Source organism: Notamacropus eugenii, chromosome 6 (genome assembly GCF_028372415.1).
Source record: "Notamacropus eugenii isolate mMacEug1 chromosome 6, mMacEug1.pri_v2, whole genome shotgun sequence".
NCBI lineage: Eukaryota > Metazoa > Chordata > Mammalia > Diprotodontia > Macropodidae > Notamacropus > Notamacropus eugenii.
In genome coordinates, this window is record NC_092877.1 from 46742292 (window position 1) to 46769010 (window position 26719).

Genomic DNA, 26719 nt, shown 5'->3' on the forward strand with positions numbered 1-26719 from the left:
AAAACAAGACACTCAAGCTCAACTCCATGATATTAAATAGACTTTAGTGACTGAATGGGGGAGTGATGTGGGCAGGCACCCTTTCTGGGGTTATGGCTCCCTCCTTCCAGAATCTCAAGGGCTACCCGCCTCACTTTTGCCCAAAATGGGCTGGGGGTGTTCCAGTTTTCTCTCAGGAAGTGGCCGGGGTCCACCAGCCAGCTGTGGACAAGGTCCCCTTGTGGTGGCCTTACAGTCAGGAGGGCTTTGCACTCCCCCCAAAACCAGAGCAGAGCCAGGCATCAAGGTGGCCATCCCAAGACCCTCATCAGTGGCACCACTGACCCTGTCCCAGCGTCACTCCTGAGTGACATCAGAAGGCATTTCCTCTTCCAGTATTACCCTGTTTCCAGTAGCACCCCTTCCTACAACCCCTCACACAGGTGACTGGAGCCAAGGCCGGGCTTTTGCCCGAAAACCCCGGGCTGGGGGGGACCGCTGTTGGGGGGCAGGGCTTCCAGAGCCCGAGCTGGAACTAGAGTTGGAGCGGGGAGGAAGAGGGGGCCGGCCTCGGGGAGCAGCGTCCAGGGAGAGGGTCCGGGGCCGGCCCCAGGCCTTGGCTCGGGAGCCTGGGCAGGCCCGAGGTGGAGAGGGGCTTCGGGGTGCATGGACTGGGAGCTTGGAGGAGGGCAGCTTCTCTGTAAATAATGCCAGCCAGGGTGGGGGGACATCCAGGGGAGGCCCCTCCCTCTTGGCCAGGATGTCTGTCACTGCTGCGATGTCGTCTAGAGGTTCAATAGCTGCAGCACCAGGAGGGGATTTGGGGATGGGGTACACGTCAGAGTTTCAGCCCCAGATGGGCTCTGCACCACCCCTCCTTCCAAGACCCCCTCCCAACCACCAGGCCAGCCGTCACCTGTCGCTGTAATAGGAGGAGAGCAGAGCCCGGATCTCGGCTGATACAGCATTATCCTGGAGCAGTAGCCCCTCGCCTGGGCCCCCTGGGACCAAGGCTGAGGGGGGGGGGAGGGGAAGAAGGTGTCGAGGCCCAGAGAAACCAAGAAAAGAAAGGGAAGTGGTCCCCAGAGGTGAGACGAGCATGAGGAAGGGGAGACAGAAAAGAAGACATTAGGAAGGGAAAGACTTAGAAAGTTCTACAGAAAGAAACTATTTTAGGGGGAAACTAAGAGCAGGAGAAGTCTGAAAATAGGTCCAGAGAGGAGGAGAAAGCCAGACCTGGGAGGGAGCAGGGAGTGGGTCTGAGGTGACAGTGGGTGAGGGGAGAGGTTCTGAAGGAGGGTCAGAGATGACAGTGGGGGAGGGAGTAGGTCTTCTGAGAACAGGTCAAAGGCAGGGGGAGGTAGGTGGGTCTGAGAATAGGACAGAGCTGGACTGAATGAGTGAGAAGAGAGGGAGCCAAACAGGATGGAGAAGTGAAATGGATATCATTTCTGCTCAAAGAGGACCTGCTGAGCCTGGGCACCTGCCTCCATCCTTGGGCCTGGCCCCACCCGCCTCCCTCCTGTTCCCAGGCACTGAGTCTCCCTTACCCATCTCATGGTAGAGCGAGCCTTGCTTGGCCAGTACAGGGGGAGGCTTTCGTGGAGGAGGGGCCTCTATCTTCATGAGCTCATCACAGCATTGCTTCCACTGGCCTACAGGAGGGGAAAAGGAGGGGGCACGCCATGGTGGGTCCTCTGGGGCCTAGACTTCACCCTGGCTTCTTTCTCCCAAAAACCCTCCCTCCCGATCACTGATCAGAGTGGGCTGTCATCCTAACAGGACCCCACCAGCCTGTTCTCCAGTCTTGGATTCGGATTCCTGCAACTCTGCCACCTCTCCTGCCACTTAGTACCTTCTCAGAGCTCTGGGACCTACCCTACCTGTACCCAACCATGAGAGACCCCAGAAAAGCTATGGACCATGAAACCAGCCGGCCTGTGGGGCCTCCCAGGAGTGCCATAGGCCCTGTTCCCCACTCTATCCCATGGGTACCCTACACCCACTTACTCATGTCAAAGAAGAGCTGCCACAGGGCCTCCATCCAGCGCTGTAGGGTTCCCCGGCTTTCCATCCGCAATGTGTGGGTCACTTCGTCCCCCCCATACCGGTTACTGATGATGAGGGTGAGAGGTCCCCCCAGGCTCTGGTCCCGCTCCCCAGCCCGGACCCGAGTCTCCTGGATAAAGGGAAGAGATTCAGGTCCAGCCCATGTGCCAAATTAACTTTCCTCCTCCAGGCCCTCCCTCCCAATTCCCTCTTTTTCAGGTGTCCCCCGTGGAGGGGTCTACTAAGTGGGGACATAATCACCTACTAGCACATCCTCCTCTGACCAGAGGTCTGTGATGCTAAGGCCAGACAGTATCAGAGGCTAAGGGAAGACATCTGACAAGAAACTCACATGACTGATGGACAAAATAATTTAGGACTGAGATCTACAGCTGGACCTAGGCAAACATCAAGTCCAACGCCCTTCCGTCATGTCATTTTACAAATTAAGGAAACTTATGAGGCCCAGATTTCACAAAAAGTCAGAAACTGAGAGGCCAAAGGCAAAGCTGGATAAAGTCAAACATAGGGAAAAACAGGGTAGCATTGAAGACAGCCACTGAACTGAAGGGGATATCTTCTAAGGTCCTTCTAGGGTCCCTGACCTTGTTTTTAAAAAATATATTAGAAAAAAAATTATGCATTGGTAACTATTTCAGTATAATTGGTGTACTTTGTTATCCTACATGCTTTATTTTTTGCAGTAGAATGATATTCTGAGAAGGGATCAATAGATTTCACCAGATGGCCAAAAGGGACCAGGACTTACAACAGCTTAGGAGCCCCTGTTCTGAAAGAAGGGAGGGGAACCTGAAAGAAAAGTAAGACTAGACCAAGAGACAGAGGAAGGTTGAGTGCTGAAAGACAGAGAGACAGAAAAACAAAGGAGAAGGAGGTGGGGAGAGAGAGACAAAGGAGGGAGAGAGGAAGGAAGGGATGGGGAGACAGACAAGAGGAGGAGGACGGAGACCTCTAAACAGAGGAGGAAGGGCAGGAGATCTGAAGTCACTTTAGAGGATAAGAAGATGAGGCCTGGGCACCCACATCAGACAGTAAAAGTCTCAGGTGGGAGCAGGCCAGAGAAGCCTGGCAGACAGCAAGCTATGATGGCCCCCGGGTGGCTCCATTTCCAGGAGCTGTTTTGCTGTTTTGAGTGAAGACTGATCAGGCTCCTGGTGGTCTGGGCGCCAATGCTGGGCACTTTTCATCCTTAAGGCCTATGGGAGTGGGAGCCCCTTTCTGTCCTAAGGTCCAGTTCTGAAGTTTGATAGAGTGTCCTCCCATGTTCTGCAGGGGATCCTCCCAGGTCCCCCTCAGCTTGGGGGTACCCAAAGTGGCACCATCACCTTGTTGATGGCAATGGTGAACAATGGATCATCCTGAGTGTCGGCTTCCCCAGGATGTCGATAACAGAAAAGGTTTGTTCCTCTCAGGATGCCGTGTACCTGGCCCCAGCTCTGCAGGCCAGGGTGAAGGAACAAAGGTTAGAAGTCACTTTCTACTACCACCCTCCTCCCCATCCTTCCTATCCCACCTCACCCTGGTGCCTTTCAGCATCACTGTGTCTCATTCATGCCTGAATTTAAGGTAAGGATTGATTCCCCCACTTAACTACTTCTAATCCCACAGGCCCTGTTCTAACACCCCAATCCTCTTTTCCAGCCTTTCTTCCTTAAAACAATTCCCTTCTGCACATTTTCTGCTTCTTGTCTCTCAGTTCCTCTATACAATTTCCGCCCCCCTCGCTCTTGGTCCCTCCTTGCCCTCACCTGCACCCTGAGGGTGCCACTCATAACGGGCTGGGTCATGCAGAGGGGCTGAGCCGCCAGGCGACAACACACACTGCCATAGAGAGGCAGCCAGGCTGGGCTTTCCTCTAAAGAGAACAGAGGGATGTTGGGGAAGGGGAGTGGGGGCCCTTTAGCTGGGCTCCTTCTTTCCATCCAGAATTAGATTTCACCCCCATCCATCTACCCTCACTCACTCACCATTACTAGTGAGGGTGAGGTCATGGGTCCGGAAGCCATCCTGTACCGCAGCCAGAGTCAGGGTGGTCTGGGCCAGGAGGTGGTATCGGGGACCCCTGGGAGAGGGACACAGAAACATGGGAGCAAGAATGAAAACTAGCTAGCGGGGAAGTATCATAAAGCAGGAGGAGTCAAATGACCACACAGTGAAACAACTCTCCTCTTCCCTTGTTATTGAGGGCTTTCTGAGAAATCTCCTCTTTCATTAGAAATGCCCCTCCAGGGTCACCCCCCTCCTCCAAGGCCTCCTAAAACCACTCTGAGCCTGGCCCACCTTGCTATTAATCACCTGGACATGTCCTGGCCAACACACATATTCCTAAATGGTTATCCTCGCCTCCTATGTCAGTGTTCTTTGGTGGTATGCCCCTCCCCTTCCATGCTAACCCAGGGAAAGGCTCAGAGACTACTAGAGAGAGCCACAGGGCCCAGAGATAATGTCTTACCCCACAGCTGGAGTGGGGAGCAGGATGGGGCTGACCACGCTGCTGTTCCCTGAGCCCCCAGCACTATCCAATGAAGCTCGAACACGCCTTCCTGAAGATCGGCCCAGAGAATTACTGAGCTTGGTGGCCAGTCTCCGGGGGGCACCAGCCAGGGCTCCTTCCTCTTCTACACAGGCCCCATAGAGCTCTAACCGCAACTCAAAGTCTGGTCCTGCCTCAGTACTGCAAAAAGTGGGGTGAAGATGAGAAAGGGCTCTAGAGGGAGTCCAGGGAGACACCAGGAGAGTTGTGAGGGAGGGGTAGGAGTCCTATGAGGCCAGGATCTTACCTCCCATATCCTGCCTCCCCCCCCTCCCCTTCAAGACATACCCTGGGTACCTCTCCCAAGGATCAGGTCTTGGTTGGAGAGCAGGGAAGGATGGGGGCAAGGATGAAGGACTCACAAAAGCACACTGCTCTGAAAGGAGATGTCTGTTAGCGTCCTGTCTACCAGGACCATCTCTGTGTCTTGGATGTTCCCCCCCAGCTGCAGCAACAGGAACACAGCCCATCGATGGAGGTCTGAAGGTAGAGAGACAAACACACATTGCCAGGTACCTTCATCAACAGAGCAGACAGGGTCCGTTGGGGACTTTACCCAGCCTACTCCTCAGGGAAAAGATTGCAGTCTATGTGACTCACCTCCCTTGTTCTTGAAATATTCTGTGTCTTTCCACATGAGAGGAATTCGGATATCTAGAGGAGAAGGGACCCAGTGTGGGTTGAGAAATCAGGGAAAAGGAGGTATCCCAAGAGAAAGCATATTCACCTTGGACAATAAACTTTAGCCCCAGGGACAGAGCCTGTGTGCAGGGAGAGTCGTGGAAGGGGATGCCAGGATGGGGGAGGTAAAGAGTTAGTGAAGATGAACCAGAGGTTCCTTACCGGAGATACAAATTGTGCCTCGACATGGAGAGCGTTCATTGGGGGGCCCAGTGTCTGAAGGTCTTGGGTGCAGAGCAAAAAATAAGTATGTTACCATAGTTAAAACACTTTTCCTTTTCCCTCCTCCAATCCCTGACCAGAAACATAGGGATTATGGACCATCCTGATACCCAGCACTCCCTCCCGTGCCAGGATAATAGCTTACTGACATGGCAGATATTGGGGGTGACCAAAGGAAAAAGCTCAAGGAGCTGGTCAACCCTAGGAATTTTTGTACAGTGGTCAATATGTGCTCATTGATCCCATTATTAGTGCCAGTGATTGCTTAGTATGCTTCAACCCCTGTATACACACATGGTTACAGTCATGTATAAACTCACACACATTCCTTGGCTCACTTGCCTTGCAAGAATAATTTTGCTTTATTGGGCAGAAAACAGTGCTGAATGAGGAGTAAGAGAGGCCACAGTTTGAATCCTGCTCTCTGACACTAGCTAGAAGACTACAGGCAAGTCATCCAGCTTCTCAGAGACTCAGTTTCCCCATCTGTACAATGGGGATAATAATACTCATCATAGAAGTGTCATGAGTCTCGAGTGGGACGTTTCCAAACTCAAAATCATTTTATAAATATCAGTTATTTTTTTCTTATTAATCAGTGAACATGGCCATCTTCTCCCTCCCCACCTACATGCCATTAACCCTTCCTTTTTATATGTATATTACACATATGGGGGGAAGAGCATAGAACAACATAGCAGGCAATTAATAATGGACTCTTGGTGGGCTGATTGATAGGAAGTATACTGAAGTTTCTCTTCACTCACCTGTCATTGTATTCTCTGGCTTGGCAGTTAGAACTTCCAATATACTTGGATAGGAATTCTGTCCCTAAAATTTGCTACCTCTGAGACCTGGGGGAAGTTACTTCACCTTTCTCAGTTTCTTCATTTTTAAAATTAGAGAGTTGAACTAGGTCCCTTTCAGGTTGATCCCCATATGCCAACTTCTCCTTTACCCTCCATACCAGGTAACTAGTAACTTTTCTCGATACCCTTTGGCTAATCAGCTTCCCACTACAGTAATCTAAACTTTAAGGCTTTTCCCCCACCCTCACCCCCATCAACACTTATCTCCAATGCTTTGGAGTCCTACAATGCTCATCAAATTTTACCAACTAGGATTACAGATTTAAAGTTGGCCTTTGAGGCCATATAAAGTAGTCTATTCCCCACCCCCCCACCTCCATTTTACTGATGGGGAAACTGAGCTAGTCACCACAGCTAGTAGGTGTCTCAGGTGGGATTTGAACTCTAGTCTCCTCCCAAGCCCAGTCCTTTATCCACAGTGCCATGATGCCTCTCATACAGGAAGTACACTGCATGAACCCAGTCTCTCTCAAGCCCTGTGTTTGTAGCCTTCAATTTGTGTCTCTCCAACCCTGCACCCTAAATCTCTGATAATACAGATAGCATCCCCACTAAATCCCTTACAACTCGATTATTCCAATAGGCCCCAAAGTTTGAAGTGCTTTTGAAAGCCTGCCATCTTTCCTTCTTGCAGTTACCCACTTTAACATTCTTGTCAACAGCTGGTAGGAATACTATCAGTCTCCTTGCTGAGTTCATATCAACTGCCATGGAACTGTATTCTATATTCAGGGCTGCTCTGGAAGAGCTTGTGGGGAATCCTGTCTTATAATGTCACCGTCAAAGAGCAAACCAGTTTGTGATGCCTGCTGTGATTCTGGGTGCAGGGCTGCCCAGGCATCAGAGTCCAGTCATTCCAGAGGGAATCTTCCATGGATTCTGGACCTCCTAGACCTCACATGTACCAAACTCTCTTTGCCAGCCTAATACTACCCCATGCTAGCCTATCCCGTTCAGTCCTCTTTGTCAATTGGGCATCACAGGACACCCAGCTGACACTCAATCTGTATTAGCTAAATACATTCTTGGCTCTAGACAGTATTTGCTTAGTGCAGGATCCTCCTCCCCCCACCTCCTCCTCTTCCCCACCCGTGCTCACCGCCTTGCTGTTTTCCCCAGCACCTGTGCTTCCTTTCGACGCTGCAGTTCCCCCATGTAGCTGAGGATGCGGCTGCTGCACACCAGCAAGCTCTTGGTGGCCTCGAGGGCTTGTTCCCGTTGGGAGCAGGCAGCCAGCAGCTTGCAGGCCCCTTCTCTCATCCGGATCTCATGGTCCAGCTTCCGCTGCAGCTCTGTATCCTGAGAGAAAAGAAATACGTAGGAGTGAAAAGGCAGGATTCCCCCAACCTCTCCCCTAATATTCAAGTCAAGGAAAACCCTGGGAGAAATTGAGTTAAATAAATAATGAACTATCATGATGGCTTCCTAAATCAATCTTCCTGCCTCCTCTCTCTCTCTACTGCAATCTATCCTAAATATACTGCCAAGTTATGGTCTTAATCTATTGTTCTGATATTTCTAAAGCACAAAGAAAGGCCTCCCCTTGCTTAAAAAAATCTCCAGTAGCTTCCCATTGCTTACAGCATTCAAAGCCCTGCATAATCTATTAATATCCTATTCCAGCCTACCTTCCTAATTCTGTCTATTGAATTTCTATTAAACTTTTGTAGTACAGCCTGACTCCAAGGCCACATGCTCTGCTGAGACATCCTCAGGCAGAAATGATCTTTGGGTATTCCTCTTATGCACACATCACACACTGGCTTTATCTTAAGTGTACATGCATCATCTCCCCCTCTTAGACAGTAAGACTTTGGAGAGAGGGAATAGACTGTGTCTTAGTTATCTTTGAATCTTCAAGCCTTAATATTATATTGCATAGACTAGGAAACCAACCATACACAAATGGTGTGGAATGAATGAAACACTGATTCAGTGTTAGTGGGGTACTAGGAGAGTCACCAAAGAAATGGCATACCCCTTTCATCTGCTTAGGGCAGCTAAGTGGTACGGCAGATAGAGAGCTAGGCCAAAAGTCAGGAAGATCTGAATTCAGGTCTGGCCTCAGACACTAACTGTGTGACCCCAGGCAAGTCACTTAACCCTGTGTGCCTCAGTTCCCTCATCTGTAAAATGAGTTGAAGGAAAGGGCAAACCACTCTAGTATCTTTGCCAAGAAAACCCCAAATGGGGTCGTGAAGAGTCAGACACAGACTGAAATGACTAAACTTTCATCTGCTTATACTCTAGCTGGGGGGCTGAACCCACTGAAAAGATCATGAGGGTTGCCACAAAACAACACATGCTATCCTATAACACAGAATGAAGATTTTCAAGTTGGGGGATGTTGGACCCAGAGGGGAACCATATGGAAGGAGGGAAATCTCCTACTTTAAAAACCTTATGGGGGGAGTTCTGAAATTTTGAGAAGATCCCTAAAATATGTTCAGAGGAAGGGAGAGGATTGGGAGGGGGGAACTACAGACCTCTCCTGGTCATTTGATCTACAGGTCAGTCTGAACCTAAAACTTTAGGGCAAGAAGACCCATCTACCATGAGCCCAGTTCTGTATTCAGAAGAAGGGGAGAGAATCTCAGTTCATCTCAGGAAGGGAAAGTAGGAAAAACACAGATCTTTTGATTAAGTGAGAGAGTGGAAAAACAATTGTGAGGTACTACCTCCTATTAGATTGGCTAATAAGACAGAAAAGGAAGAATGACAAATGGTGGAAGAAATGTGGAAAAATGGGACATTAATGCATTGTTGGTGGGGTTGTGAACTGATTCAACCATTCTGTAGAACAATACCCTTTGACCCAGCAATACCACTACTAGGTCTGTATCCCAAAAGAGATTTAAAAAAAAAGAAAAGGATTTATATGTACAAAAAAAATTGAGAGTGGGGCAAATATAGATGAAAGAAAGAGTGAAAGGAATATAGGAGGGTCAGGGAAAGAAGGCAGGAGGCCTGGTTAGAGAAGCAAGGAGTAATAGAATGTTGGAGTAGAAAGGGGGCTTAGAGAACACCCTACCCACTTTACAGATGAGGACACTGAAGCCCAGGTGATAAGCAGGAGGATTCATCCATTCAGCAAATACTATATACAAAACACTGCACTTACGTGCTATGGGATCTATAAAAACATGGAAAGTGTGGTTTCTGTTCCTCTGGAACCACTGGGGAGATCCAGACATACACACACACACACACACACGCACACACACATACCTATAACAGAAGGCAGTATGTCATAGGTCTGGTTAGATAAATATCAAAAGCTATGTAAGAATTTGGAGGTAATCAAAACTCTGCTGTTTATTGAATTAACCTGGTAAGTTTTTATACAGGAGGGAATATTTCAGCTGGGCCTTGAAAAATGGCTAGAATTGTGGGAGGAGGGCAGAGAGAGATCTTGGTGAAGTTTCTTGGTGAAGGAACTTTGTGGACATGAGCCAGCAAGGAGACCGGTTTGCTTGGACCAAGACTTTTCTATGAGGCTAGTGGGAGAATGCATGTAAGGACCTTGTGAGCCTTTATCCCATAGCCAGAGGGGAATCATTAACGTTTGGTTTTTGGTTTTTGAGCTAATGTTAGTGAACATACCACCCCGGATCTTGAGTGCAGGTCTGAGTCACAGAGCAAGTCCAAATAACATCCCCAAACATGCTCATCCCCCAGCCCTCACCTGCCATGCCGACCTCATCAGCTAGCTTCATCTCATGCTGCTCTCTACACCCCAAATTTTAGCAGGGGGCCTCAATCTCTTCCCTCGCATCAATCCCCTCCCCTACATACTCTGAGCTCAAATTTATGGGCTCCATGTCCCCCACTTTTCCCAACTTCAGCTTTTTTTACTTGAGCCAAGCCAATTTTTTTCCTCCCCTGTCCCTTTCACCCACGTGGTCTTTATCTGGAATTCTCCTCTTCATTCCTCTACAAATAAAGTACCTTTCCAGTCCTCCTCCAGGAAAATCCTGGGGAGCCAGCTCCTCCCAAGTCCACTGGGATTTACCCAGGTGTCATTGCTAGCTGCCTGCCTGCCCTGGGTTTGGCCATGCTGTGCGCTCTGCAGTGGCTGGCTATGCAGGGGTACGTGGGCGTGTGGAAAGGGAATAGGATTCCCTTTGAACATACGACACAAGTCTATTCCCAGGCCTGTCTCCTATGTCCCTTGTCCTTAGGCACAGACCACAAGCCCCTAGATGGAAGGGATGGGCTGCGCGGCTCAGGAGTCTCCTTCCCAGAATGTCTCTCCCTCGGGTATCACTTACTCGTCCTTCCTCGGCTTCATCCATTCTGCCGCAGGCTCTGGCACCCGGACCCTGACTGGCCCGGCCACGGCCAGTGCGGAGCTAGCTAAGAGGGGTTGCAGGTTGGAGGGCCAGGGCCCGGCCAGCTCAGCAAGGCTCGACCCGAATGCTCCCGCGTCCTCCCCACGCCTCCAGAGCTCGGGAGTTCGGGTGACATCAGCTCCAAACCGACGCGAGAGCAGCCGTGGCGGGGGAGGCCAGGATGGCAGGGATATGTGTCCAGCCTTTTACCTCTCCCAGGCCACCGAGCCACCATCCCGGGGTCTCGCCAGTCCCCTCCTCAAATGCATCAGCCCCCACCCACAGCATTCGGCCTACAGTCCAAGCCCCGCCCCACCCCACGATGGCCACGCCCTGGAGCTCCACCCCACCACCCATCTCCACCCTGGCAAGGGGAACTTGGTACTCAGTTCCAGGCCGGCACTGTGACCCACCGGGAGAAATGGAGGGAGGGAGGAAGGACTAAGAAGAAAGCCCCTCACCTAGTACTTGCTGCCAATCCACTCTCATCCTCTTCTCTCTAAGTGAGTCAAGGATCTATGGGCAAAGTTCTACCTGTTGACCACAACGATTAGTGCAGAGGGGCAGGAAACAGAGGCACAAGATCCTGCCCCCATGCGGGGAGACCCCTTCATTCCACCTTGGAAGCTCTTTGGAAAGAGGGTAATACAGAGAACCTCATACCCAGGGCAAACAAGAAGGGGAAAAACAACATTTGCTTTCCAGCTTTGGACGCTGAAGTCGGATTTTCCAAGGTCCATAGACCATAGTGTCAGCCCAGCATTGGAAATGATTGCTCCCCTTTGTGGCCAGTAAAGCATCCCATTACTTCTGATCCCCTCTCCCTCCTTACCCCCTGCCCCATGTGGAGAGTAGAATCCAAGATTCTGGTTTTTTAATCTATGTCTAGCTCCCATTTGGACAATGGACTACCTCTTCTAGGCTAGGTTCTTAAATGCAGTTTCCCCAGATTTTTCCCAGACCCCCTGCTCTCAGTTTCCAGTGGCCCCCAGTAACATCCTGAGCTTCAGATCTGACGACTTCCTTCAGAGTTTCTAATACTGTTACTTTTGGTCTTCTGTTCCTTGCCTCAGATACTCCTTGGGATGCCTCCCACCACCCCCACCTCTTCCATCGTTTGTTCTGGATGCTCCATATATGACAATATAACTGCTAGGTCACATTTCTATGGTACCTTAAAGGTTTATAGAACTATTCACACAGCAACCCTGTGAGGCAGATAATGCAGATAGCATTATCCCCATTTTCCAGAAGAGGAGACTGAAGCTCAAAGACTTCATTTGCTCAAGATCATAGGTGGCTCAAACCCAGGTTGGGGACATGCCTATGTATAACCGTTCTTCCTATGCTGCCTTCAAATGCACATTAAAGTCACCTCCAGAATGGCTTCTTTTCCTGATTAATTCTATCCACTCCAGTCTCTTTGTCCAAACTTTGGGCACTTTTCACAAGTCCATCTCCACACCTTCACCTACCTTGGTGGAGATGGAGGGGCAGGATAAAGGAGCTCTACGCCATTCAATTCAATTCAATGGTCATTTTCTTAGGTGAAGCTGGTAAGCATAACTCCCACACAATAGATTACAAGGGAGAGATGGTCAACAGTGACATGTATATGATTTTAGCCAGTCAGGAAAGACTCTTGGCTATGCAGTGGGTGGAGGGGAATCGTCATTTACAAGGCTAGACTGTCCCCAGGCCTGTTCCTTCCCTTGCTTCCCTCTGTGCACCGGCCCCATGCTCCCACTGGCTGTCCCGCTTCTGGCCACCTTCCAATCTGTCCTATCTCAGTTAGCTTCCTCACTGTCAACTTTAGAGTTGCTCTTTCTGGAAGGGATTTCAGAGGTCATCTGTTCCCAACCTCCCCTCTCTGCCCTCAGTTTACAGATGAGGTAACTGAGGCCCAGGGAAGTGGATTGCGCATTTTCCACTCCCCGATGCTGTTTCTCCTCTTAATCCTCACCCCTTCTCCTAGTTTCCAGAAAAGTCACAGGCCAACATCCAACTTCCAGAATGTGTGGGGGTGTGGGGTGGGAGAAAGGGCAATGAGCCCTACAGAACATGAGCGACAGAGCATCAGCTGCTCCCTACACATCCAGTTTGAGTGTGCCACACTGTTTCGGGTGGCCACACTGAAACCTACCCTCACACCGCCTTCGAGTCTACAATCCTGCACGGGGGTCCCTTCCCCTTGCCCTCCCTGAGCCATCCCCATCCCCAGTCCCCAGCAGACTAGAGCTCAGTAAGCCTCAGGCACATGCAGAGTCAGTGTGCACCCCTGCAGACTAGGGGTGGGGGTATTACCTCCAGGCTGAGCGCCATCTGCCGGATGTACAGCATGTTCAGGTCTTCCAGGATGTGTAATCTGTCCTGCATCTCTGTGGCCCTCAGCTCTGCCCAGATTCTTCCCTTCAACCCCCTAGCTCCCTCGAGTCAGGCCCTTTAGGCTGCCACGACAAACTTTCTCCGCTGCTGCTGACACCGCCCCAGGCGGGAGCAAGGGATGGAGGGACGGGAAGGGAAAGGAAGGTGGGAGGGGAGAAGGGAGGGTCTGGAGAACCGACTGAGGGGAGGGGGGCTAGTGGCAGAGTGGGCCCCTAGGCAGACTTGAGCATCCAGTTTGGGGCTGATGGCAGCTGCTTCCCCAGCTGTGGAAGAGAAAGGGCCTTTCATTCCCTCCCTAGCACCCGCCCACATCACTGGCCCAGTGGACAGAGGGCCAATGTGTACATGGATGGGGGTGAGGGGTAGTGCAATGGCATGGGGTGAGGGGGGCAGAATGGGGATATTTTGTAGGGGGGGTGTCAAGCAGCATTTGGCTGCAGGCTTCACATTGTTAAGGGTTCCCCAAGAGCAGATGAGGAAGGCTGGAGGATTCCAACTGGGAACCTGGCTCTAGTTCAGCTTTTTAGTGGTGAGGGAGGATAGATGTGTGGAGAAAGTGAGGCAGCTCTGGAGCCCGGGAAGTGGAAACGAGTGAGTCGTAGAGAACGGCCTATCCACTCCAAAGTGCCCCTCCCATGCTCTGCTGTGCTCCGCCTTGGTCCAGCCCAGTTCAACCCAGCCCAACCTCCCCAGTTACCTCACTCTTTTCCAGCAAAGAGAGGGGGCTAGGTGGGCAGGGCCTGCATGCAGCTCTTTCCCCCCTGTACACATACTCCCTTCTCTGGGCCCCTTCCCTTCCAGACAGGAAACCAGCCCCAGTCCCCCGCCAGCTGCAGCCCTTGCCCCCCTCCCACTGGAGCACACAGTGACCCACAAGGTCACAGTAATCCAAGCCCCGCCCTATTATCCCAGGGCTAAATCCTGCCCCTCTCTCTCAGTCCAGAGTGTCCTCTAGCCTAGGACTGTGTTCCCAAACTCTGCAGCCTAGCCCAGGCAGCCGGTCGTCTTTCTTTCCAACTCCGCCCTCAGATCCATGCCCCACCTCTTGGATCCAAGTTTACGGTGGCCTCAACTGGTAGGAGGGGACAGCCTTTTCCTTCCACTACTGAAAAAGTTCTACCCCAATAAACACCTCAGTAATTCTTAGGCCCTGGGATTCTGACTCCTGGCTCTATGGGCGTCACGGGGTGGGGGTGGGAGGTGACCCTTTGTGTACAGAATCTGGGGGTGGCATTTCAGAGTACTCAGGCCAGCCCTTCCCTTCCCAGAGGCAGCTGTGCCAAGTGAGAAGAGTAGGTGAGGAGAGAGCAATGAATAAAGCCTTTGTTCCCTGGGGGAGGAAAAGAGCAGAGTTCCAACCGGAATCTCAGCTGGGGGAGAATGAGGGAGTGGGCAGGTGGAGCCATTTATATGTAACCCTTTTCAGGTCTGGAGGAAGGAGGAAGCCAGATACTAGATAGGAAAAGTATTACATCTTTATTTTCCCTAACCTGCGGTTTCCTTTGTCATCTATGTATCTTATTTGATACATTTTAAAACATTGCCAGAAGGATGTCTTTAGGGTTCACCGGAATTCATAACACAAAGCATAACACATAAAAAAGGTTAAGAACCCCTGATTTAGTACAGGGACGCTGTAGATGCTTGGTTAGGAAAACTGAAAGCCAAAGAGGATATTACTTGACCAACATCACAGAGGCATCCAAATTTGGTTAAACACAGTTCCTCTAACTAAGCTGAGTACTATTTCACCACACTACAAAACTTTCTGGGGGAAAGGCACTGACCCTAGGGGATTGGAGACCTTCCACAGGGATTTTCCCCTCTTTCCCATTTAGTCCCCAAACAATCATCAATCACACACTTGAGCTTGCACACACATGGCCCCTACTAGAAAGACAATCCCCATTCCCCTCCTCTCTCTCTCTCTCCCTCTCTCTCTCTCTCTCTCTCTCTCTGCATATATATGCATGTAACACACACACACATACATATAACTCTCTCTTCCAGATAAGTATCCCAAAGCATGGCTTGGACATTTAAGAAAATCCCTGGTCCAACTCCAGTCTTAATTCCTAAGAAAGAATCCATGGAGAGAGCCTAATAATTTAGCAAAGCTGGAGAGGATGGGGAGGGAGAGTGGAAAAGAACTGTGCCCCCTCTACCACACTGGTACCCCAACTCCTGGAGGTAGAAACTATCTCCATCTCCATCTCAAGTGTCCGCCACTTGTCAATTCCACCTAAATCAGTCTCCAGACTGGACGTAGAGAGGGCTCTCTGGAGTCCAAGAGGATTCTAAGAACTAGGCCTAAGAGGGTGACTTTGGTGAAGAGAGGAGGTTCCAGGTGTCCTGAATACGACGGAAGGGTCGCAGGTATGTGTTCACAAAATGAGCCGAGGGACCAACTTCGGGGAAGTTTTGAGGTCTTAACTGGAACCTCAAGGGAGGCTCAAACTAGATCTTTTCCCAGACTGGCCAACCCAGTCGTACACAACAGGGGCTGGGAAAAATAGGCCTGGCCGCAGTTAATGCCTTTCTAAGCCAACACCCTAGGTACCCTGATTGTGGCACTTGCAAGGTCCACCCCTTGCCCCACCCCTTACAGGCGAAGGGGAGGGGGCGAACCATAGGAGGAGGTGAGAGACTCTGGGAGGGGTGAGGAGGGTCTCCTACCTCTGGGGTATCGCAGAATAGGCTGAGGCGAAAGCGGCCGCGTTTGAACTCCATCTCCAGGGCAGAACCCCGGGCTACAGTGACTCGACTCCGGTGATTCCGGGAAAACATTCTTCAGTCTAACACTGGAATGGACCAGACTCTTTCCCTGGTTCTTTTGTCCCGGGTCGCCTTGTCTTTAGGCTTTTTTTGTCTGGTTGATCGATTAGTTTTTTCGTTTTGTTTTCGGTTACCACCAAGCCTCAGGTTTCCCTAGTCTTAGTTCCGGACTTCCTCTCATCTCCTCCGCGCTCTTCTCCTGTCCTGTCCTGCCTGGCTTTGTCCCGTCCCTTCACGCCCGACCACGCCTGGCCCGGCCCCCTCACCCACTCTCAAAGCCTGGGAATCTCCCAGTTACTCTACAACCAAATTTCACCCGCCCCCTGGCCTCGGGAGGGGACACCTAAGACGCGAAAGGGAGGAACGCTCACTCCAGAATTACCTAGAGGAGAGCCCCGCCCTAGAGCCGACACCTGAGCCAACCCCGCATTAAGAGCGAAGTTGGTTAGAACAGCATCCAGTCTGAACTAAGGCTTGGAGAGTTGTTTTGGGGGACCCAGAGGGCGGGCACCTTACCTGAGGCAAGGGCGGGGCCAAGGAGGTTCGTTTGGGCTGCCGGCTCCACCCTCCCCGCCAATTGGCGGGAGAATTCTCGGCTAGAAACTACTCTTCCCAGTTTGCTAGAGGTCGGGTTCCCTGCCTAGGGACACTCTGGGGAGGGCTCTAGGAATGCAATGCAGAAAGTGAAAATCTGGGAAGTCCCAGGTATGGTTGAAAACTCGGCAGTGTAGGTTCCGCTGTGAATGTACGTACAGGGGAACGCAGGAATGAGGGGAGCGTGGCTCTGATTGTGTGTACTTGAGTGCAGGTATACGCACGTGGGCAGGGTGGTGATTATACAAGGGCTTTATGTGAAGTCACCAGAATCGGTAAAGCGCCTACTATGTGCTAAACACCAGGGATATAAAGAAAAGCAAAAACAGTCCCAGCTCTCGCGCTTGTGCGTTCACACAAAGAAGCTGGAATGGGTATGAGGAAGAATACGGATATTAGACATCTATCTTCTCATTCTACAGACGAGAAAACTGAGATGAAAAATCAGATATCCAGATCAACAAGCTTTTATTAAGCGCCTGTTTATGTTAAGCGCTGGGGAAACATGTAAAAACCAACCGTCTCAATCCTCGGGAGCTCGACTTGAATTATTGGAAAGAGCCCTGGGTTGAGAGAGTCTGTACGTGAAGAATTCTTGTTTCTGTCTTCGGGTCTCGGTCTCTAGCAAAAAGCACACCACATCCGTGCATAGTGTCCCACATATCTGAGTGCCATTTTAAGCTGTAATAGCTTAGTTTAGAGGCTTTAATAGTTGCAAAACTAGTGTGGAGGCAAAGTGGCATTCAGATAACGCCCTGCATTTTTCGATTTGGGGTACATCTACCCCCACGTTCCCTAGATGGGTGAGCCGAGGTACGATTCAAGTGGACAGTTGGTCTCAGTTTTCTTATCTGTAAAATGGGAATGACACTTGAACTTCCTATTTCATAGGCTTGGTTAAAAAAGCATTTTTAACAATTTTTAAAAATTATACTTTTTTTTTTAATCAGCAAAAATCTGCCTTAGGAATAAGGGTTCATTTCCACCGGTTTGAGCACAAAACCTCTCACCCAAGGTTGCGGTAAAGACGCGTGTTTCAGGTCTACGGGACCGTGGAGTTTGAAGGATGATTCGGGCGTGTGCGCGTGCCGCAAGTGGATCGTCTGGGCCTGGAGTCTCTCCCCAGCCCCGCCCCCCCGGCGGCGGAGTGGAACCAAGTTGGAGCCCCAAGAACTGGCTCAGTTTCTCCGGGGGAGGCTTTTGGGAGCCGGGTCGGCCCCGCACAATGATGGCTGACAGCCCAGGGCACGAGCGGAAGGGGAGTGATTCCATTTCCGGAAGCAGAGCTTCCGCGGGGCGGAAGGTGGTCGTTCGCGTGTATCTCGGTCTTTTCCAGTCCCTATCAGCTACTGCTGCCCATGAGCAAGCTGTGGAGACGCGGAGGTGCCTCTGGGGCCGCCGAGGGGTCAGAGCCCGGTAGGTGGTGTGGGAAGGGGCCCGCCTCCCAGAGTCCCTGGGTTCGCAGGTGAGGGCTTGCGGGGGGCAGTGAGGGTGGGAGTCCGAAACGCTTTCTTCTAGGAGCCCTTACAGGTCGGGCCCGTCTGGGGTGGTAGGACTGGGCCAACTTGCGCGCGATCTCCATGGCAACGGGCACTCTTCCTCTCCCACCTCCCCCAGTGGCGCCTCTGGTTGCCATGGAGACGGCTCGCCCTACCCACGGCCCCCCTTCCATCCCCTCCCCGCCCCCCAGTTCCCGGGAAAGGCCCCCCCCCCCGGCGCCTGCCCAAGTTTCGTGCCTCTGGTGCTGCCCCTGCCCGGACCCCCAGCTAATGGCGCTGACCCCCAGGGGAAGAGCTGGAACTGAGTGGCCACAGCCACGGCGGCCACAAGAAGAAGCATAAGAAGCACAAGAAAAAACACAAGAAGAAACAGCACCAGGAGGAAGGGCCCGGCCCCCCCCTCCTCAGCGCTGCCTCGGGCCCTGCCCAAGCTCCAGCCCAGCTTAAGCTCAGGATCAAGCTGGGAGGCCAGGTCCTGGGCACCAAAAGGTGAGTGCGAGTGGGTGTGTCTCTCTGATTTGGGGTGCCAGGAGAGCTCGAGATCCTGTGATGTTATGAGCAGTGATGACTTCCCAGACTGGCACTGTGTTGGTGTTGTATGTCCTTTCGGAGGCAAGGAATTAGCTCCCAGTATGACAATACTGCATAGTGGTGTTGGAGATCAAGGAGTTATGGAAAGTCAAAGAGGTCCCTCCGTATTTAGACTGGGAGGAGGGTCTGGCTGACCTTTGAGGTGAGGCCAGTTGTTTCAGTCGTGTCTGACTCTTGACCCCATTTGGGCAAAATTACTGGAGTGCTGTGCCATTTCCTTCTCCAGCTCATTTGACAGATGGGGAAACTGAGGCAGACAGGGTGAAATGACTTGCCCGGGTCATACAGCTAGTAAGGGTCCGAGGCTGGATTTGAACTCATGAAGATGAGTTTTGCTGATTCTAAGCTCTATCTATAGCGCTAAAAGGAGTCCAAGGTGTCTCTGTGGTGGATGAGACTGTGGGAAGAGGCAGGAGACTGGGCTGGAGGATACAGTATCCATTAGAACTTGAGCTCCTGCTTGAAAGCAGATACTGTTTCTGCTTTTCTTTGGACACCTAGCACCTAGCACAGTGCCTGTCGAAAAGAAGGTGCTTAATAAATGAATGCCCATTGATCTGACTTGTTGACTTAACTTGATATCCTGAATGTGGAGGGCAGGAAAGGTGCTCATAAGGAGGAGCCAGGAAGGAAAGGCAGTTTAGGCTAGACAAGAGGGAAGGGTTAAGGCAAAGGCCGAGGCTGACCAGGTTTCTCACTTGAGTTCTGGGCGGGGTCCTTCATCTGCAGCGTTCCCACCTTCACTGTGATCCCTGAGGAGCCCCGGTCCCCTTCTCCACTCATGGTTGTGGACAATGAAGAAGAGCCAATGGAAGGGGTCCCCATTGAGCAGTACCGAGCCTGGCTGGGTGAGAGATTCGGGGGCTGGGGGATTAACTGTTGCCGGGAGGCTCGGCTGGTTTGGGGTAAACTGTGTGACCTGCACTTTTGTCCGCAGATGAAGACAGTAACCTGTCCCCTTCCCCTCTCGGGGACTTGGCTGGAGGCTTGGGAGGCAGAGAGGATGAAGAAGAACAGCGCTGGTTGGACGCCCTGGAGAAGGGGGAGCTGGACGACAACGGGGACCTGAAGAAGGAGATCAACGAGCGGCTGCTCACGGCCCGACAGGTGGGAGGGGTGTCCCCGGAGGGCGGGGGGAGGGGCTGGGCTGCCTGGCCGGCTGGGCTCTGACCGCCCCCCCTCCCTCCCCGGTGTCCCGTAGAGAGCCCTGCTGCAGAAGGCCCGCAGCCAGCCCTCGCCCATGCTGGCCCTGCCGGCGGCCTCGGGCACGCCGGCTCTCACCGAGGAGATGCTGATGAAGCGGGAGGAGCGAGCCCGGAAGAGGCGCCTGCAGGCGGCGCGCCGGGCCGAGGAGCACAAGAACCAGACCATCGAGAGGCTCACCAAGACGGCCGCCCCCAGCAGCCGCGGCGGCCGAGGGGGCGCGCGCGGGGAGCGCCGCGGAGGCCGGCCGCCGGCCGCCACGCCCATGGTCCGCTACAGCAGCGGGGCGCGCGGGGCCACCCTCTCCTTCCCCGTGGGCGTGCCCACGCCGGCGCCCGCCTCACCGCCCCCTGCGCCACCTGGCCCTCGCCCCCGCTGCTCCGTCCCGGGCTGCCCCCACCCGCGGCGCTACGCCTGCTCGCGCACGGGCCAGCCCCTCTGCAGCCTGCAGTGCTACCGCCTCAACCTGCAGCTGCAGCTCGGGCTGCCCGAGGGCGCCGGGGCTGCCCCGCCGAGCCCCCTGGTGGCCACCTGAGGACTCCTGCCCTCCCCCCCTCCCTTACCCAGACACCGCGGCCTCACTGTCCTCCCCCGATCTCCGCCTCGGGCTCCCCTTTCTCCCTCCTCCTGCCCCTGTTGCTGAGCGAAGCTCGGCCAATCCTTCGAGACTGTTTTCCGAAAAAGCGACCTTCTCTTGAGGCTCTGAACGTTAATTGGTGGACTTGGTTCCCACGAGGCGGGGCTAAGGCCTTCCATTGGTTGTTGATGCTGCCGATCATAGTCTTGGGGCTATTGCTTCTTCACTCTTTGTCTCTGGGCTCCTGTTGTCTGGGAGAATGGTGGAGACGCGGCAGCGCATTGGTCTCCGGAAGTGCCTTAGAAGGCTGTCCCCATTGGCCGATCCTCAAGAAGCGGCTCCTGGTTGGTGGCAAGCTGACGCAACACCGTTGCTGATTGGCTGAGGTGCTGAGGCTTGGTAGCTGTGAGTCCGGGTAGCGATGGCGGCGGTGGCAGCTATGGCCTGGGCCGGGACTATGGTGGTTGTGGTCCGGAAAGCAGTGGCAGGTTGGCCGGCGGCGGAGGTGGCAGTTGCCCGCCCGGGCCTGTAGGCAGCAACATGGAGCGGGCCGGTCCCGGGAACGGCAGCCACGAAACTTGGGGGGCTCTCCGGGTGCGGCAGGTATCGTGAAGCTAGTATCGGCTGTCGCGACAGGCCAGAAACCTGTCGCGATAGGTGGTCCCGTCCTCAGGCTGGCTCCCTACTGGAACTGAGAACACCCGAAAGTGCCCTTTTATTTGCCCATTGGGAAGCACGGGTGTCGCGATAGGTGTGGCCCATCTAGCTTCTGTTTTTTGTCACCCGTTTGGTCTCAGAACTCAGGGGAGAGGGATGGCCATGTCTTGGGAGCTGGGGGGCAGGCATCCCGCCCGGGGGCTTCTGTGAACGGTGGCCTTGTGCGGCCTCTCAGGCTCGTCGAAGGAGGTGGGGGGAGGTTGGGGAGGCTTTGCGGCTAGGAGCGAGCTTCCCGTCCCTGGCCGTGATCCTGCCGACGTCGGAGCTCCTCTTGTTGCCATGATCCTCACTGCTGGACAGCTCTAATAATTAAAAGTTCTTTGCTTATGTCCAAGGAAATGTGGCTTGTGCAGTTTTTCCGCGTTGCTTCAGTTGTGCCCGGTGGTGATAAGAGAAGTCTAATCTCTGCTTTGTTAAAGTCGATGGGTTGAGTGCCCTCCCCTTCCCACTGTTGTTTCCTCTGACTCCCGTTTCCTCCTCCTAGCTTAGGGAGCTATGCCCGGGAGTGAACAATCAGCCCTATGTCTGTGAGAGTGGCCACTGCTGTGGAGAGACTGGCTGCTGCACCTACTACTATGAGCTCTGGTGTGAGTGTCCCAGGGAGCCTCCCCTCCCTTCCCTGACAAAGGAAGATGGTCCTTTATTGTCCCAGGGGGCCGCCTGGGATTGCACAGGGATGTCTCCCCTCGTCCCTCCGCCTATCGACCCTTCACCTGTGTCCTAGGAACATCCTTCCCCATGGCTGCAGCCTTCAGCTCTCCTGGGCCTTTCCCTGAAACTTCTCACGCCTTCCCCTCACCCCTCACCCCAACAGGGTTCTGGCTGCTTTGGACCATCCTCATCCTCTTTAGCTGCTGCTGTGCCTTCCGCCATCGTAGAGCCAAACTCCGCCTGCAGCAGCAACAACGCCAGCGTGAAATCAACCTGTTAGCGTATCACGGAGCTTACCATGGCAGTGGGCCCGGGCCAGGGGGCTCTGTGCTTGACTTGCGTAAGCCACTGACCTTAAGGTTTCCAAGGGGGTTAGACACTCGGGTTTTCTTATGCAACCTTATCCCACTTGGCCTGGGTAATGACCACCTCCCATTCCTCTATGTGGCCAGTCACTTGTGGCCCTGACTTTTCTGTTCTGTTTTCAGGCCTTCTCACCTCCTTCAAGCTTCCTGCCTATGAGGATGTAGCTTGCCGCCCTGGAACCCCACCTCCCCCATACAGTGTGGCCCCTGGGCCCCCATCACCCAGCTCCAGCGATTGTACCAGCTGTTCCTGTGCCTCCAGCTGCCCCCCCACCCCACCTGGTCCTGTAGGGACCTCTTCCAGGACCCACCCACATGGGGTAGAATTCCAGAGTGGGGCTGGGGTGGTTGTCCAGGGTGAGCCTGGGAATATAGGGGAAGGGGAGAGTCCAGCACACCCAAATCGGTCCTGCCGCCATCGCAGGCTGACTGGGGATTCAGGAATTGAGCTGTGCCCTGGTACCTGCCATGGTCTAGTTGACCAGGGTCTTGCCAAACTGGGGTGGGCAGGGCCACTCCCACTCCAGGATAGCAGTGTCTGTTCCCCAAATACAGCCTCTGCTGATCCTGTTCCTTGCGAATTCCCAGTCTCTTCTGAAGGGCCTGGGCCCAGGCAGAGCTGTGCTCTGTGAGGACCTGGAATTTGGCTTTCTCATCCCTGATGGTGTCAGCCAGAAAAGGGTTAGGAAACTCTGGCCCCTGGGGGAAGGGATTCTGGCTGCAGCAATTGCATATAGGAAGAGTGGTGGTTGCCCTTCCCATACACATACCCAACACCTCAGGTCTCCTTATTAAAGAGATTTAACTATCCAAGTGTGAATTTGAATTATTTTAAGCTTTGGATTAAAGGCAGGAAAAGATTCAAAGGCAGTTTAGAAGAGAATAGGGGATCAACATAATTGACCAGAAGTCACAGGAAAGCAACTTTTATTTTAGAAAAATAAACTCTTGACTTCACCACCACCTGCCACTAAGACTATGGAGATGGGTGGGGCAACACCTGAGATGAAGAGTTCCAGGCATGGGACCGGGAGCTCTGAAGCAGAAGAACCCACCCTGTCTCCCCTCCCCTGCATCACACATGAGGCTCTTGACCCCCAGCAGCAGCAAAGAGGGACTGTGGGAATGGTGGATCAGTCAGTTCCTGGCAGGTCTAGTACAGGTGGTTGTAATTTGGGGAAGGCTGGCCAGGGAGTTGGTCCTGAGTTGACATGGATAGGGGAGTTTGGAGGACTGGTGAAGATCAGTAGTCCTCAGCCATAGCAAGGAGGACAAGGCTGGTCCAGCCCTGGAAAGGCCGGGAGCCCATGCCATGACCATCTCGATCACTGTACTGTTCCCACAAAAAGCCTGTATCACGGTACTGGCGCCACACATTTCCCACAAGATTAGTTCGAAGTTGGGCATGCAGTTGAGATGCACGGGCTTGGTGGGGGCCCTCCAGGTGCCCATAGTGATCCAGAGCACCCAGTGCTAGGTAGTTGATATTACACCAAACAGCCCCTCGCCAGTATGGGGGGTCATGCTCAGTGTTGCGCTGTCCATAGAGAGGACTGGAGACAGACAATGATCGCAAACCAAAAGGACTCCACAACTGCCGGCTGTCTGCCAGCAGGTCCAGCAGGGGTCCCAGGTGTGGAGAGTCAGGGCTCAGTAGTCTGAGGAGCAGTGGAAAGAGGCTGACGTAGCCCAGTGCATCAACATACTGTAGGTGGGGAGGAGGGCGACCTACCACGCGTACCAGCCCCTGTGGACCCCTTGAAAGGCGAACAGCTCCTGTATGATTCCCAAAATCAGCAAAGGCCCCCAATTCAGGGGCCCAGTGCAACGAGTCCAGACCATTCTCATCCCTCAGTTTGGCTGCAAGCTCAGCCAGCTCAGTCTCTGTCTGGGTCTCACCGAGCTTTTGTGCCAGTCGGGCCAGCACAGTGGCACCAAGAGCCACCCAGCAGCGCAGGTCCAAATGCCGCTCATCTGGTGATGGGTGTGACGCCCTAGGATAGTCATCCAGGCCTGAAGGCAATGTCTTAGGGTTCAGCAGACCAGCAGCAGCTTGGTCCCGTCCTCGCCAGCGGTAAGACAGAGGGAGAGGGCCTGCCTGGCTTTGCTGAAGCCAAGAGAACCAGGCCTGGAGGCGGGGGAAAGCTGTACGTAAGAAGTCCAAGTCAGCAGCGTCTCCAATGTCCAGCATGCGCATCACAGGCAGCAAGAGAGAGGGCGGGTTGGCATGAGCTGCCCTCTGTACCAGGAAAGGTGGGGGCACACGGGCCCTGGCCTCTTCTCCTAGCACCTGCTCTCGCCCGATCCAGCCATCAGCATTAAGCAGCCCAAGCCAGTGGCCCAGGACCTCCCGAGTCAAACGTGGTTCCCATCGCTGCACAACAAGCTGGTGGAAACCTTCATCCCACAGAAAGCCACGAGGGAAGAAGGATCTTGAGGGGACAGCTGTAAAGAGTGGGGTAGGAGGAAAAAGGGACGGGAATGTGGCTGGATCCTCAGGCCCTTCATCCCCAGGATCTGGTAACACCAGGCCCTGTCCATAGAAATAGCCAAAGCCTCCCAAGAGCCCACTTAGGGCTGCTCGGCCCAGTGCCTGCTCTCCTGAACTCAGGCCTCGTGCTCCCAGACGAAACGTCTTCTCAAATCGGTCAGTGAAGGCTGCAGCATGGGTATCCAGGGCCTGGGACAGTACTGGCCCAGCCAGACGACCTCCAGGACGGGATTCTCCCAAGCCCACGCTTCCTGATTCAAAAACCAGCTCAACTCGGAAGGGGGGCTTTAGGGTCAGCTGCTGGACCACAACCTGTCCTTGGACCTTGTGGTCTGATTGGGGGCTTTCCCCTTCCCACTGAGGGGATCCAGGCAGCCCCAGGTATCGCTCTGGGGAACCCCCGGGGGGCCGATGCTGGAACCATCGATTTAGACGGTTCTTCACAGCTTCTGTTAACAACTGCAGCCCTGGGCTGGGCATCCAGAGAATGTTGTAGCTATAAAAGACAGGAGGATACAAGTCAGGTGGGAGAAAGGTACTTGAGGGGAATAGAAGGTTCCTGGGTTGACAGGAAAGGACACAACAGAGAGATGGACCAGGATCCCTGAGGAGCAGAGAGACCAGGCATGGCAGGAGGAACTAGATTCAAAGTTAAAGACTCCTGGGCTACCAAACGGCTTGAGGGAGAGGATGATCCTGCCATTACCTGCCATGTTTCAAGGCTGTCCCTTTGACATTGGTAGGAGGAAGAAGGATGAGCCGGAAGTCCCCAAGCTCCTCAGTGTGGCCATGAATGTCATTCAGTTGCCCCTCAGTCCCAGGATCTGGCCTCACTGTCCCCTGCCCATCAGTGGCCACATAGAAGAACAAGGAGAGCAAAGGAGCCACGGAGCCCTCTGCCGTCTAAAAGGAAGGAAATCGGGAACAGGTGATGTCAAATACTGGTTAAAATGTATCACGGCCCCAAGGGACTGAAAAGTAGGAAAAAGATCGTTACCCATCCCTGACCCTGGTGTTACGGATGGGAAAACTCAAGGAAAATAACTGGTTCTGAATCATAATCAAAATGTGATGTGGCAGCATTAGCAGTAGTCGTGGGGGGAGAGTCAGGAGAAGGGGATGCAAGAGAAACCAGGGCGGCTACTTGGGAGGGGGGCTAGGAGTGAAGGTGAAGGATCAGCCCTTCCAGGACACAAAGGCTGCACAGAATGCTGAGAAGGGGGCCAGAATCTGAAAGACTCTTCTAGCTTCTAGTCCCACCCGTCCGGTCCCCTTCTACTCTAAATTCGCAGCCCGGGTTTGGAGGGCACGGGCCGACCTGAGGCTCGGCCGTGATCCTCCAGCTCCAGTCCCCGCCGTGGCTGCCGCCGGGCCTCTTCACAAACTCGGTGGTGAGCAGGAGGGGGCTGTCGTGCAGCCGCTGCCGCCCGAAGCTCACACCGTCGTGCAGCTCCCAGCCGTAGGGACCCATACCGTCGCCCTGCTCGCACGTGTGCCGGAGCTGGCCATGCATTCCTGGGGGAGTCCCCTGCTGCAACCACATGAGGCCTGGGGGGCACCGGGTGGGTGGGGGTCAGCGGCTGGTCCTTCCCCCCACCCCACGCTTGTCCCTCTGCCCTGCCCGGCCCTCCCTCGGTTACCAGTGACCGGTGCCCGCGGGCTGCGGGTCTTCATGCCGAAGTAAACGTGCGGCCGGTAGGTGCCCCAGAAGAGGTCAGGGGCGACCGCGGCGCTGGAGCTGTTGGGCAGCAAGGCGGGCGGCGCCGGGTGCAGGGTGACAGCGCGCCTCGCCCGCTGCCATGCCAGGATCCCGTGCCACGACAAGCCCAGGCCCAGGCCCAGCGCCAACGCCAGGCCCAGGGCGGCCAGCGCCGCGGCCCCAGGTCCCCGATCCCCAGCTCTGCCCCCAGACCGCCGGGGCCCCGCACCCGGCCCCGCCCCTACCCGGCCCTCCCGCCTCCTGCCCGCCCCGCCCCGGCCCGCCTTGTCCGGAGCTCGAGGCCCGGGGAGGTCCGCGGGAGGCCCTGCCCGGCGCTTGCGTTCGCCCCGTGCCATGCTGGACGCAGAGGCCACCAGATGGGTAAGGAGACCGCCACAAACCGGCAGCCAAGTAGGTCGGAAGTCCGTGAGCCAGCGAGGGAGGAAGTGACGCATACGCCCCGCCCACCGGCTCGCACTCCGAGCTT

The 26719-nt window shown here is 53.9% G+C and overlaps 4 protein-coding genes and 1 long non-coding RNA gene across 11 annotated transcripts; 2 read left to right on the forward strand and 3 right to left on the reverse strand.

The window, feature by feature from the left end:
• Positions 1-27: 27 nt before the first annotated feature.
• RTKN (rhotekin) lies at positions 28-16399 on the reverse strand. Of its 7 annotated transcripts, XM_072619847.1 has the most exons (15): positions 13768-13874; positions 12990-13333; positions 11147-11219; positions 10626-10710; positions 7454-7653; positions 5426-5487; positions 5183-5236; positions 4945-5062; positions 4502-4723; positions 4017-4111; positions 3798-3904; positions 3375-3485; positions 1990-2158; positions 1530-1634; positions 28-779 (listed from the first exon to the last, which is right to left on the reverse strand). In XM_072619847.1, exons 4-15 carry the CDS (start codon positions 10647-10649, stop codon positions 415-417), a joined length of 1632 nt encoding a protein of 543 aa, XP_072475948.1. In that variant the 5' UTR covers positions 10650-10710; positions 11147-11219; positions 12990-13333; positions 13768-13874; the 3' UTR covers positions 28-414. The 7 variants fall into 7 exon arrangements, with proteins under 7 accessions (XP_072475948.1, XP_072475947.1, XP_072475952.1 ...); XM_072619846.1 differs by having other exon boundaries at positions 10626-11219; XM_072619851.1 differs by having other exon boundaries at positions 28-992; positions 10626-11219.
• Positions 16400-16890: 491 nt separating this feature from the next.
• Positions 16891-17709, reverse strand: LOC140510930 (uncharacterized). The gene is made up of 2 exons (XR_011969400.1): positions 17450-17709; positions 16891-17290 (listed from the first exon to the last, which is right to left on the reverse strand). It is a non-coding gene; the product is annotated as an uncharacterized lncRNA (long non-coding RNA).
• On the forward strand, positions 17702-21365 carry INO80B (INO80 complex subunit B). The gene is made up of 5 exons (XM_072619859.1): positions 17702-17855; positions 18226-18427; positions 19259-19377; positions 19467-19636; positions 19731-21365. Exons 1-5 carry the CDS (start codon positions 17798-17800, stop codon positions 20265-20267), a joined length of 1086 nt encoding a protein of 361 aa, XP_072475960.1. The 5' UTR covers positions 17702-17797; the 3' UTR covers positions 20268-21365.
• Positions 20780-22850, forward strand: WBP1 (WW domain binding protein 1). The gene is made up of 4 exons (XM_072619865.1): positions 20780-20912; positions 21511-21613; positions 21841-22017; positions 22166-22850. The coding sequence occupies exons 1-4, from the start codon at positions 20850-20852 to the stop codon at positions 22672-22674; spliced, it is 852 nt and encodes a 283-aa protein (XP_072475966.1). The 5' UTR covers positions 20780-20849; the 3' UTR covers positions 22675-22850.
• A 102-nt stretch (positions 22851-22952) lies between these two features.
• On the reverse strand, positions 22953-26459 carry MOGS (mannosyl-oligosaccharide glucosidase). The gene is made up of 4 exons (XM_072619837.1): positions 26174-26459; positions 25852-26081; positions 25240-25436; positions 22953-25029 (listed from the first exon to the last, which is right to left on the reverse strand). The coding sequence occupies exons 1-4, from the start codon at positions 26205-26207 to the stop codon at positions 23286-23288; spliced, it is 2205 nt and encodes a 734-aa protein (XP_072475938.1). The 5' UTR covers positions 26208-26459; the 3' UTR covers positions 22953-23285.
• Positions 26460-26719: the final 260 nt, after the last annotated feature.

Excerpts from the sequence above, each read along its gene's own strand:
- RTKN (XM_072619844.1), bottom strand. The coding sequence starts at position 15,857 with ATGTTTTCCCGGAATCACCGGAGTCGAGTCACTGTAGCCCGGGGTTCT. Across the intron at positions 5,237-5,425 it reads AGGCACAATTTGTATCTCCG|ATATCCGAATTCCTCTCATG; the intron begins GTAAGGAACCTC and ends CTTCTCCTCTAG. Across the intron at positions 2,159-3,374 it reads TCACCATTGCCATCAACAAG|GAGACTCGGGTCCGGGCTGG; the intron begins GTGATGGTGCCA and ends CCCTTTATCCAG.
- WBP1 (XM_072619865.1), top strand. The coding sequence starts at position 20,850 with ATGGAGCGGGCCGGTCCCGGGAACGGCAGCCACGAAACTTGGGGGGCT. Across the intron at positions 20,913-21,510 it reads GGGCTCTCCGGGTGCGGCAG|CTTAGGGAGCTATGCCCGGG; the intron begins GTATCGTGAAGC and ends TCCTCCTCCTAG. Across the intron at positions 21,614-21,840 it reads CTACTACTATGAGCTCTGGT|GGTTCTGGCTGCTTTGGACC; the intron begins GTGAGTGTCCCA and ends TCACCCCAACAG.
- INO80B (XM_072619859.1), top strand. The coding sequence starts at position 17,798 with ATGAGCAAGCTGTGGAGACGCGGAGGTGCCTCTGGGGCCGCCGAGGGG. Across the intron at positions 17,856-18,225 it reads CGCCGAGGGGTCAGAGCCCG|GGGAAGAGCTGGAACTGAGT; the intron begins GTAGGTGGTGTG and ends GCTGACCCCCAG. Across the intron at positions 19,637-19,730 it reads GGCTGCTCACGGCCCGACAG|AGAGCCCTGCTGCAGAAGGC; the intron begins GTGGGAGGGGTG and ends GGTGTCCCGTAG.
- MOGS (XM_072619837.1), bottom strand. The coding sequence starts at position 26,207 with ATGAAGACCCGCAGCCCGCGGGCACCGGTCACTG. Across the intron at positions 26,082-26,173 it reads CCCGCGGGCACCGGTCACTG|GCCTCATGTGGTTGCAGCAG; the intron begins GTAACCGAGGGA and ends GGTGCCCCCCAG. Across the intron at positions 25,437-25,851 it reads GGATCACGGCCGAGCCTCAG|ACGGCAGAGGGCTCCGTGGC; the intron begins GTCGGCCCGTGC and ends CCTTCCTTTTAG.